At 39.1% G+C, this 12,822-nt stretch overlaps 1 protein-coding gene across 5 annotated transcripts in view; it reads right to left on the reverse strand.

Moving 5' to 3' along the window:
• Positions 1–3,200: 3,200 nt before the first annotated feature.
• satb1.S (SATB homeobox 1 S homeolog) overlaps positions 3,201–12,822 on the reverse strand; it is a 70,591-nt gene continuing 60,969 nt past the window's right edge. For 4 of the 5 annotated variants that reach the window (XM_018269270.2, XM_018269263.2, XM_018269268.2 and 1 more), the window contains 2 exons: positions 7,342–7,545; positions 3,201–4,817 (listed from right to left, as the gene is read on the reverse strand). In XM_018269270.2, coding sequence (XP_018124759.1) covers positions 4,317–4,817; positions 7,342–7,545 — 705 coding nt within the window. In that variant the 3' untranslated portion in view covers positions 3,201–4,316. The remainder of the gene's footprint in view (positions 4,818–7,341; positions 7,546–12,822) is intronic. The other variant, XM_018269266.2, reaches the window with a different exon arrangement.

Here is a 12,822-nt window from a genome sequence, read left to right on the forward strand (position 1 = left end):
ATTGTTTTTATAACTTTTTTCTTCTAAGATTTTTGTCTCTACTTATGATTTGCTCTTTTATTCTGGTCTCCATTTTTGTTCTGTCCTCTTCCCTATTCCCATCCATCTTCTCTCTGCTCAGCTTTTCTCTGACCTTTCTGTTTTCTTTTACAATTCAAGCTAAGTTTCTGTTACTTCATTTTAACCTTTCCTTATCCTTTAAATGTCAACATTACAGAGTGCTACAATTTTACAGGATACTGATCATATTTTGACAATACCTTTACAGTATCATATACACCGGTACCTTTGCCTTTTGTCCCCCACTGTCCAGCCTGAAATACTATATGCCAGGGGTATCCAAAAGGTAGAACGGGATCTACCAGTAGACCTTTAGCATCAGTAGATCAAAAACACAGGTTTTTTTTTAATATAGCAATATACATGTTCTATACATTTTCTCATGAATCAATATTTAAGTAATAAGTTCAATATAACAGAATGCAAACAATGCTTTTATAGATGTAGATCATCATGGGATAACCGCTAAAAGTAGACCTTGCGTTAGTACAGTATGGACACTTCTGCTATATGCCATGTATCTGGTTCACTAGGCCCAGTAACTGGACAGCAGATACATGTCTGTAAATCACACTTGCACATCATTATGGGTATTGGAGTCTTGGCTGGAGGAGAACCAATTATCAATACATGTTGCAATGGTATGAACAAATAACTAAAACTATTTACTTGCTTAATGTTTGAATATTCGAAAAGTGCTTAAATATATTTTTGTTCTATAAAAAAAAAAACTCCTTTTTTGGGTAGACATCCCATTAAAGAAATTGAAAAACCACCAATAAATATTAAATAAATAAAGATCTAATGCAAATCAGCACAACATACCGGCATGTACATGTACATAACCCTTTTTATTCTCCTAGTCTTTTATATCTACTTACTATATTCTTCGATTATTAAGCATTTTTTCCTGTAAAGAAATAGGGAATGACCATGAAATAGGCCAAATGGTTAGAAGTAGGGTTGCCACCTGTCCGGTTTTGACCAGGACAGCCCGGTATTTTGAGGGGCTGCCTGGGTCTATACTTCCTGCCCGGTTTTCCAAATAAGGAAAACCGGGCGGGATTCCCTTGATTGACACGGCGATTGGCCAATTGCCGAGTCATAGCCCCGCCCACTGACATCACGGGTCCGCCCACTGATGTCCCGGACAACACCCCCCCTCCCCGCCCGGTCTCAGCCAGACATAAAGGTGGCAACCCTAGTTAGAAGCAAGAGGCTCACTGACACCTGGGCCCACCAGGAGTTTTCCTGGTAGCCTGATGGGCCAGTCCTACACTGGCTGTTCGTCAATGATAAAAATTGAATATTTCCTTCAAAATCTGTAATACAGGTTATATAAACAAGCTGCATGAGCATATAGCAGATAACAGATAATACACACTTGAGTGTCAGTGTCTGCATGGTTTCTACTGCCACTCTTTTCAACGGCAGACAAAATACAATGGGTGCCAATACCCTGTTATTATATATGTAAATAATAATAAAAGAAACCCAGTAGGACTGTCTTGCCATCAGTATTTATGCAGTTAGTTGCCATCAAGTACATGGCATTTATTATTCAAGAAAAACACAAATTTGACAGAAATTAAAGAATTGTGTTTCTATACTGTAAGACACTATGGAAAATGTAATCCTGGTATTCAATAGCTTTATGGATTACAGGTTTCTAGATATAGATCTGTTATGGTAAGTATCTCTACACATATATACGATGAAAGCCTTTTTCAAATGAATTGGGCTTGTGCTGAATATTCTTTTTTTGCCTTTTGTTTTAATCACAAAAATTGATGCTTTTTATTTCTTGAGATAAACCGGGCAAAGCATGTTTCATATCTTTGAAGTCCAGACAAGGAAGCAGGGTGGATGATGTATGAGAGTGGGGCAATGACAGTTAGTAGGTGTGCTTTTGACATCACGGGACAGGGCTCGGACGTGGGGGTGATCACTGCTTCATTCAGTGAGAGTTCGGTCTGGATTTCCTAATTTTGAAAACAGGTTGTCCAGCAGGGGTGTCACTATAGAGGAAGCAGACCCTGCAGCTGCAGGGGGGCCCAGGAGGTATATGGGCCCCATAAGGTCCTAATTTATATACAGTTTCAATAAAAATTGGTAAAACTGGTCAACCTGAGGGCCTGAAAAATAATCTGCTGTGGGGCCCAGTATATCTAGCTATGCCACCTGTTCAAAACTGAACAGGTGGCAAGCTTAAGCTTCTCCGTATTTGGTCCTTGCAAGGCAGATAATACGATTCCCAGAGCTTGTATAATCCCACTGCATAATCAACTCCTGCTAACAAATGTTACAACAAAGGGTGAAGGGGTGCTATAATAGTAATCTAATTATCTACTTCCTAAAAACAAAACATGGAGTATCTTAAATAGTTCATACTATAGATGTAGTTTAAATCATTTGCAAATAGTATGTCCAGCACACTCCCTACTGATTTAACTAAAGGTGGCCATACATGGAGAGATCCGCTCGTTTGGCGATGTCGCCAAACGAGCGGATATCCCTCTGATATACCCACCTTGAGGTGGGCAATATCGGGCTGATCTGATCGTGGGCCCTAGGGCCCAACGATCGGATCCTAACGATGCCTAACGGGCGGTCGGATCGCGGGACCGCATCAACGAATAGATGCGGCCGCGATCCAACGGGATTTTTTGTCTCGATCGGTGAAGCCCGTCGGGGGGCCCCATACACGGGCCAATAAGCTGCCGACACGGTCTGTCGGCAGCTTTTATTGGCCCGTGTATGGCCACCTTAAGGCTGAACAAGGGAGGTTTGCTGACCCTTTTATTTAAAACAAGATAGGCGCTAACGATAAACCTTTATCTGCTGGAGAGGAAGATATGGACTATCGGTGTGTATCTCTAATACATTGTTTGCAGTTTTTAGTAGTGCTGCCTGTTATCCAGAAATAATTAAAACATTTTCTCCAACATCAGCGAGTTGAACATAGAAGTCAAAATGTTTTTTTTTGGGCCAACAACAAATCAAAATCACAGGGGGACAAAGTCAAAATAAACGGATAGTGTGACATTTCCTTCTTCCCGCATACTCCTTGCAAGAACATTACCCAAAGTCAACTCTTCAGCTTTACGTCAATATACTATACACAGACACAACCATTTCCATGTTATACCAAACAATTTTAATTGTGTAGTTACAGTCAATAACCACTCCTAGTCAGAACATTTTTGCATAAAGAAAATTGTGGTACATTTATAAAAACAGCCAGCTTTAACAAAATCACTGGTGTTTTCATAGCCATAAACTCATAAAAAAAGAAATATACCTTTATACAGTAACTTTATACAGATGTAGCTTGAAAATTGATTGTAAACCAAGGGGAAGACACGTTGCAATCATCAATTATTCTTTCACATTAATTGCATAAGTTTCTAAGGTGATCTATTTGTTTTATTTACCTAAGCTTGTTTGCATGATAGTAAAAATTGCATACCACAAGAAGAGTGAAGCTTATAAGTATGAATTGCTTGAATAACATAGAGCACTTTTTATAGGCAACTCTGTAAAGCACATTTTCTCTATTTAAAACATTTTAAGACACTTTTGTTTTACTGCCCATCAAAATACATATATATAAATAGAAAAAAAAAGTAAAATCTGAATAGTAACAAATAGAACCACTTTTACTTGTATTGTAATAAAATAAAAAAAAAATCCCTGGAGAAATAAAATAGTTAGGATCTACAGATAATTAAATGGGACTAACAGAATAAAAAAAAGCGGCTTTTCGTTTCCAAAAAAAAAAAAAAGAGGAAATCTAAATTACGGCAGTGCCATATAACACAAGGCATTGTTGGCATGTTATCATTTGTGACTGTGTTGCACCAAATCAAGTTCCTTTGTACTCTATACCTGTGCAAGAGAAACATACACTCGTATTTATATTTCTTAGAAGATCAAATGTGGGGTCGAACAGGAGAACAGAAAACAAAGGAAACACGAAAAGCTTCATAGGCTTGTTTGTACGCTCCAGAGAAGGATTCATCTGCACTAGAATCATGCGCGTCAAGTTCATTGTGGCTTATCCAGTGAATAGAACTATCAAACAATCTCTTATATAAGGAATCCGTTCTTAGAGTAAAACATGTTTTTTCTGTTTCATTTAGTTTTTTGTTACTTTTTGTCTTGTCTGAAAAATGTACGCAAAACCGCTATTGACAGTACATAGGATGGACCTGTGATTGGTAATACCAGTGGAATATCTGAATAAAAATAAAACTTTATGATAAGTCTTTCATTTCAGCAGTGATATCTGTATTTCCTTCCCCAGTGTGATCCTCTTCAAGTTTAACTGGAAACAGTGTATTAGTACTTTTGTCCTGTGTATTCTCTTCTGAATCTTTAGGCAAGTCTTCGTCGTCGTAATCGGCCACGTCAACTTCTAGGCCGGAATTGTCTTTCAGTTTTCCATGGTGTTTGAGATAGTATCTCTGATTCTGGAAAAACTTAATAATGGTGTACTTGGGTAGGTCAAGCTGTGCAGACAGTGTTTGGATGGCTTCTTCATCAGGGTAAAGCCCCACATCTTGTATGAAGCTCTGCAAAATACCCAGGGCCTCAACAGAGATCTTTGTTCGTGGCCGGGGTTGCTGCCGATTTTCTTCCTCAGATTCTGCTGGAGATGCAACGGTGGGCTGCCTTGGGGGTAACCTGGGTCCAGGAGGCTGTGGTGGTTGTTGTTGTTGTTGCTGCTGCTGCTGTTGTTGTTGCTGCTGTTGCTGCTGCACGAAAAAGAAACCCACACAAAATTTAAATTTCTTATTTATCTTTTCAGAGCCTCACTTCAAATGGGACCTGTCACCCAAATTCTTTTCTATTGTGTTTGTAAAGCAAAATAAACTTTACACTATATAAATTATTTTATTATTTACAGTCTATAAATTACTTTGTTTCCTTCAGTCTGGGAATTCACAATGACACAAGAAGAAAGGTGCCATTTTGTGAACACTGTTATTAAAGGGCACCTGTTGGACAAAAAAATTATCCCCCAACCAAAGGTGTGGCCAATAGAGCACCCATTCTGGTTAGGGCAACAGTATTTGTTGCCATCTTCCAGGGCTAGGCCACCCGCACCTGGAGGGAGCTACCAGTACAATCGGCCATGTTGGGGCACACGCATATTGATTGAATGCCGTGACTTGCCCAATATGTGTATGCTTGTGAAGTCAGAAGGGTATTATACACATGCGCTATGTACAACATGGCTGCCCGCACCGGGAGCTCTCCCAGTGTCAAATATCCTAGCGCTGGCAGGGGGCAAATAAAACAAAACAAAACAAAAAACTACTGTTACCCCCAACCGGAGTGGAAGCTCTATTAGCCTGCACCTTTGGTTGTGGATAATATTTTTCCTCTACAGTTGCCCTTTACAGCAAGTGTTGCATCATGCCACAATCTTGTTTATGCACCAGAATGGGGGGCATGATGCCTATGCACTAGTGATGTGCGGGTCGGTTTTTCCTGACCTGCACCCGCCCTCCCCTCCACCCGCGCCCGGCTTCCATCTGCCCTTTATAGACCCGGGGCGAACCCGCCGATGATGTCACAAAAGGGGCGAGCAGGCGCGTGGCTATAAAGCTGGAAGTCGGCAGTGGAAGTTGGGGCAAAGGGTGGTGCGGGGTCGGCCATAACCAATATCTGGCCGGCTCGCACATCACTTCTATGCACTGGATACACAGTTAGATGGTGAGGAGGGAGAGTGAATCCGAGGAGGGCAGGGAAATCTAGGCGTGCAGAATTGAAAGTGAAAGCAATATATGATTGCCATCTGAGATTCTTAATGTAACAGGTATGGATGGTTAAAAAAAAAAAAAAAAAAAAGAATTTAGGTTTTGTGTTTAATTTGAAAATGACTTTTTATTAAACTGCTTTTTAGGTCCCCTTTAAGTTTCTCAAGAGGCTATTAAATGGCATTATTGTGTAAAAAAGAAGCTTCATATTCAGAGCCCTTCATATTTATAACTACAGAAAAGACACCGTAGACATAATCACTTGTTCTTTTTCTCGCTTCCAACTATCAGATCAACTACAGGTATAGGACCTGTTATCCAGAATGCTCGGGAACAGGGGCTTTGTTGATAATGGACCCTTACGTAATTTGGATCTTCATACCTTAAGTCTACTAGAAAATCATGTAAACATTAAATAGACCCAATAGGCTGGTTCTGCTTCCAAGAAGGATTAATTATATCTTAGTTTGGATCAAGTACAAGGTACTGTTTTATTATTACGGAGAAAAAAGTAATTATTTACAAAAATGTAGATTATTTGGATAAAATTTAGTCTATGGGAGCCGACTTTTCTGTAATTCAGAGCTTTCTGGATAACGGGTTTACAGATAACTCTTCCCATACCTGTAATACATTCCCTGCTTATAAAACAACTGCTAAAATGCCCCTATTTGGAGCTGTAAAAGATTAATATATTCCCTCTAGAGTTCTAGTTACAACTGGATACATACAGTGAAGCCTCCATTCTACATACCCTCATTTTTTACCATTTTTTGTGGTCCCACCAATATATAGGGGCAGATTTATCAAAGGATCGAAAGTTATGTCAATATTTTTTAACTTTAATACTCACATGTACTCACAACTGGAATGGAAGGTTATTTATGAAAAAAACGAACGTCTAACATTTGATCGAATATGCATGACTGGAACATTCGAGTTAAAAAAAAACTTGAATGCCCGGAAGGCAATTAACATATTCAAATGGTTCAATGGACCTCTGCTTTTGACTTGTAAATGAACTCTGCAGGTTTTAGGCCAATATTTGAATTAGAACCCGTTTCAGGGTTGAGGTGTGATAAATCTCACATTCAAATTTACATTGGAGTTCACATTGCTTTTAAACTCGAATTTGTGAGCTCTGAGTCAAATGTTTTTTTCAAAACTTCTAATTTACCATTCGAACCTTAAAATGTATATGATGCCCCATAATGTAAAATACAGTTTCCTGATTTTGAAACAATGTTACAAAAGCCAAGGAACACACCTGTCCTGCTGGAGGAGAGTGGCTTTTGCAATATTGTTTAAAAAGTAACAAGCAGGAGTTAAGCAAATGCTGCTTTCAATAGCAAGTACATTTACAAATACATTTTAAAGCACTACATTTTAGATTCATATTGGAAAGACGCTTATAAATTGTGTTTTCATTTATTAAGCAAAAAAAATGTTTTGGGTTGACAGGTCCTTTCAAATTGGAAATAAGAATGTCACCATCTGAAATAACTCATTTACCTACCTGAATCTGTTCTGCAGAAACATGGATCACATGAGATGGCCTTTCACTGTGCTGATGAACTGCATTGCTCTCTTGCTCATAAATCACATCTCTTTCTGCTTGGGGAAGACTAAGGAACCTTCGGATCATTGAAAGATTCTCCCATAGAGTCCTGTTTTCTGGTGAAGGTTCTTCTTTCCATCGTAATAGTTCACACAACCAGCCCTAAAATGTAAAATAATGTTACATTACTATACATCAAATCCATATTGGTTACTCTCCATATATTAGCTGCCTTGGAGGTCTTGCCAAAGCATCCCGACCCCAAGCTCATAACAAGGTCACATACAGTTGGTGTACCATCATTCATCAACTTACAGTTCCCTGAATATTTAACAACGTATTTGTCTTAATTTCAAATCTCACCCTGGCTTTTCAAAAGTATCTAGAACAGGTGATCGCCCCATTTCTTACCCTAACTGACATTGAGGCCACAGTTCTAATTACCCCACAGGGGCCCAGACTCTTAGTTGGAAACCACTGCCTTAGAGACACCATAATGGTAACAACTGTGCACCTAAAACACGTATTTGTATTACACACTTTTGTTCTTTGTTCTGAGAGTCTTTCATATTACTGAATACAATTTGGATACAATTAAATGTAATTTCTTTAGTATTTTGTATATTATATAGGCCAGCAAACATGTAATGGTATATCAGCAGGAATAGCGACACTCACGGGACTCTTCTGAAGCTTAACAAATGTGATACTTTATTGGAGACTCAACGTTTCGATCCCCCACAGGGATCTTTGTCAGGAGAATACAGAACAATATTCTCCTGACGAAGATCCCTGTGGGGGATCGAAACGGTTGAAACGTTGAGTCTCCAATAAAGTATCACATTTGTAAAGCTTCAGAAGAGTATATATATATATATATATATATATATATATATATATATATATATATATATATATATATATATATATATATATATATATATATATATATATATATATATATATATATAGATATAGATATAGATATATAGATACATATAAACCCTCCCCCCTACCCTGGGTAGATCAAGGTAGGGAGAGGGGTCTACCCAGGGTGGGGAGGGTTTTATTAAACTACGGGTTGAATTCTCCTTTAAAAATAATTTCCCTTTTCTCTGTAATAATAAAACAGAACCGTGTACTTGATCCAAAAAGGGAAATTTATTGAGAAATAAAGGTCTTAAATCCATCTGATATAATTAATCCTTATTGGAAGCAATACCAACCTATTGGGTTTTGTTACATGATTTTCTAGTACACATGAGGTATGATGATTCAAATTATTGAAAGATCTGTTATCCAGAAACCCCAGGTCCCAAGCATTCTGAATAAAAGGCCCCATTCCATATATATAATTCATCTAATCTTCCATGAAAAAGACAAAAAAGGTGACAATTCAAATGAAACAATGCCCTTTGATACTGGTGTACAAATGCCAGATGGTGAAGCTGCAGCTTCTATACAAGAATTAAACAAAAAATTGCAGTAAGAAGGCAAGAAAGACAATTTATTTGAACTTCAGGATGTCACTGATTTTCAAACTGTCAAAGTTTTATTTGACACCTTCTGTTCTAAATGCTGTTGCTATACAAGATGCTGCCTTTAGTCCATGCCAGTAACCTTGCCCTCCCTTTAGTGGAGTTGGTGGAATGAGATGCATGTGAACTGAAAATGCCATGCAGATGAATGCTGGGCTGTGTTCAAACCTGCTATATACAACACAAATCCTGTAAAATTATATATTGTAAAGGGAAATTTATTGAGAAATAAAGGTCTTAAAATCCATCTGCCTCACAAGAAATATTATTATGCACTGCGTTATAAACAAGTGCCATCTGCAAATGTCTTGCAACAGTAAGCAAGAAAATGTTTAACAATTCAATTCTCTTATTTAATATATAGAAGGGGATGTTTTTCTCTCCTGTGAGAGGAAAGATCAAAAGATAAAAATCACAACTTCCCACGTGTGGGAAATCAAATTTCAGGTTATGACCTGTGTAAATAAAAGGTACATGTTAAGAAAAAAACACCTAGCTATAGTATTAACAATATTACACCTGCAAGTATTTAAAAATATTTCTCCTCATAGATACTATAAATGCTTAACAGGCAAACAAGCAGTTTATATCAGGTGCTGGCACAGGCAGGTATTACAGTAGCTATCGACAAAGTTGCCCCTTCAGCAAAGCCCAAACCTAGCTCAGTGTGCCTTCATGTTTATAGATCTGCTCGCCCCTCTCTAACGTTATGGAAGGGGCGGGGCATGCAGTCACGCGTCTATAATACATGACGACTGGGGGTGGAAGCCGACACAGTAAGGTTGCAGGTGGGGAGAGCAGGAAAAAGAGCTCAACCCAAAGCTACATGTGACCAGCAATCTTGTGTGGAAGTCTGCCTGAACCCCCTGGTAAACCTGTAACTCCTGCAGGATTTGGGTCGGCCGTAGGGTTGCCACCTGTTCGGTTTTGAATCGGACAGCACCGTATTTTAAAGGTCTGCCCAGGTCAAAACTTCCTGCCTGGTTTTACAAATAAGGAAAACAGGGCAGGATACCCCATGATTGACACATTGATTGGCCCCACCCCTCCATGGCCACACCCATATATGTCACGGCCCTGCCTGGTCTTTACTGGGGGGGAAAGGGTGGCAACCCTAGTCGTCCAGCACATCACTACCATCTAACACTCATAGTGCAAGAGTTGACAAAGGGGAAGATTTTTTTCTTACCCATTTAATTCAATGGAAAGTCACTACAAATGAAAAGGACTTTTACTTCTAGAGCTCTCCTAGAGAGGACTGTAGCAGTCAAAACAACCCCATGAGGCATAAGGGTTAAAGGGTAAGTAAGCCTTTTATCTTACTATCCCCTTAAAGGAGAACTAAACTCTAAAAATGAATATGGCTAAAAATATTTTATATACTGAACTTATTGCACCAGCCTAAAGTTTCAGCTTCTCAATAGCAGCAATGATCCAGGACTTCAAACTTGTCACAGGGGGTCACCATCTTGGAAAGTAATCACATGCTCAGTGGGCTCTGAGCAGGGGTAAGTGACAGCAGCACAGAGCATGTGCAGTAAATCAGCAGAAGATGGGGAGCTACTGGAGAAACATCTTCCCTGATTAATGACTGTGGTTGCCTTGGGCAAAGACCAATGCCCGAGCAACACACATGGCAGTCCCCAGTAACAGTGAGTTAGCGCAGCCAGAAGTGTAATTGTGTATGTGGTCATTTTTTTAAACTTTGTTCTATTTTAAAATGTAAGGCGGCTGTAGAGCGGCGGCCAGGTTGCCTATTGGTTAAAGGCACATTTTATCTTATCTAGTCTGATTAGGTGACTCACCCAGAATATAACAGGTAAAGCATTATAGTAACTTTTATATTGCATTTACTGTGGCACCAAGGGTGGAGCTGCTATATTTACTAATCTCATTAAAATTCTATGGCTTCCCCTTTTCATTGTTTCTATAAACTTCTTTAAATCTCCTCTTTAAATTACAGGGAGTTGTTAAAGGGTGGAACATGAACTTGCTTAAGCATTAATAAAGGTGTGGCTGTATAAATAAATGTATATTCTCTTTTTAGAGAATTCTGCAAGGGCTTTTTTTTTTTGCAAATACCTGTACTTGTGAACAAATAAATGATTCTCTTTAATTAAAGCTGCTGTAATATTCAGGCATATAAAGCGTACATGAAAACTGTGCTCAGTGAATGAAATCTGATGGGACTGAACAGGTAACTGTACAGTCTCAATACTGACACTACAATGTACCAAGGAGTAAAATACTGTAATGTACATAAATCATTTTGGTATAAGCATGCTGGATTTCCATGGAGTTTTTTTCAATTATGCAGGGATTTTTTATCTTGTTCGCACTACTTAAACAAAGAAGAAATAGGTTAAACCTTGATCATGAATCTGGTCTGATAAAATGTAATGTGTTCTCTTCAGATGTTCTCTTAAAGGGATAGCATACCTCTTTGCTCCACAATCAAGTGACAACATACTTTTTGCCTACTGTTTTAAAACTATCGCTTTTGTTATTTCTTGAGCTACTAAGGGCAATTTGGCAAAAATAAGCTACTTCATGTTTGTTTGTAATTCAATTAATGGCTGACAGACCGAGTCAGCAGCTTATTGTCCCATGTGTGGGGCCATCCAATGGGCTTCCCCCACCAATATCTGGTCGAATGTTGGCCAGATCTTGATCGGGCAGATTAAAAAATCCCTTCGGATCACGGGCGCATCTATGTGTGAATGCGGTCCCGCGATACTACCACCCATATCAGATCCATTATGAACTGATCGTTGGGGCCTAGGGCCCACGATCGGATCAGCCCAATATCGCCGACTTCAATGTGGGCATATCGGGAGAGATAGGCTTGTTTGTCGACATCGTCAAACAAGCGGATCTCTACATCTATGGCCACCTTAAGAGTGCAATGATGAACCTCTTCTCCCTGGTCCAGCTAATAAAACTGTCACAGCAAAGGGTGGAGGGTGGGGGTTGTATACTAGTGATCTAATAATCTACATTGCAATGACCAAACGTAGCTTTAACCGCAGTAAGGTCTATAAACCAGGGAGGCTTATTTATTAAAGGTCGGATTTTAGTGGTGCTTGAAACCACGACTAAACTCAAAACCACAATTGCTATTGAATTTATTAATAGATCCAATTACAAAAAGTACGAAAGAAATAAAGTGATGAACAACGAGCTAACGAAAACGAATACCTCAAAAAATACAAGCTTTTCAGACAACTTATAGTGAAAAAAACATTCAAAAACCTCGAAAAGTTCAAATTGATTTAAAGTGGTCCAATAAGATCTGCGCAGCTCTTAACAGCTTTGACTAATTTTGCATTAGTGGTTTTCATGGTTTTTGCACTTAATACATTTTGAATTTCTAGAGCTTTTTAGAAATACAGGAAAACCACAAAGTTTTCAAGATTCGTGGGAAAAAATTAAATTCATTCGTTAGTAAATGGGCCCCTTGGTGTGCTCTGCAGGGGTGTTTCAGTCCGTCTCCACCCCAACCCAATTTCACAGTTTGGCACTCTGCACTAGAAGAGCCAACATTTTGATTTAAAATTAGGAATTTCAGCTCTTTAATTTACTAGGCGTGGCTTGATACTCCTGGTAACTTATGGGCTGCCGACGACTGAGAAAAGTTTCTCAACTGGCCTCATGTCAGAAGCACCTGGAATGGAGAACAAGGAACGTGGTTGAGGGACAGACCGGGTCAATACCAAACATACGGTACCAAATCAGGAAGCAGAAGCGTAGTAGAGGTCACAAGCCAGGGTAAAACCAAACAAATCCGTGGTACAGTAACTAAATCCAAAGAAGAGGCAGAGGTCGGTACAGGCAGCAGAACAGCAATGGTCAAGGTCAGGCAGTGTTCAGTTAAAGGAGAAGGAAACCCCCAGGGCGCTAA

Source organism: Xenopus laevis, chromosome 6S, assembly GCF_017654675.1.
Source record: "Xenopus laevis strain J_2021 chromosome 6S, Xenopus_laevis_v10.1, whole genome shotgun sequence".
NCBI classification, from domain to species: Eukaryota; Metazoa; Chordata; class Amphibia; order Anura; family Pipidae; genus Xenopus; species Xenopus laevis.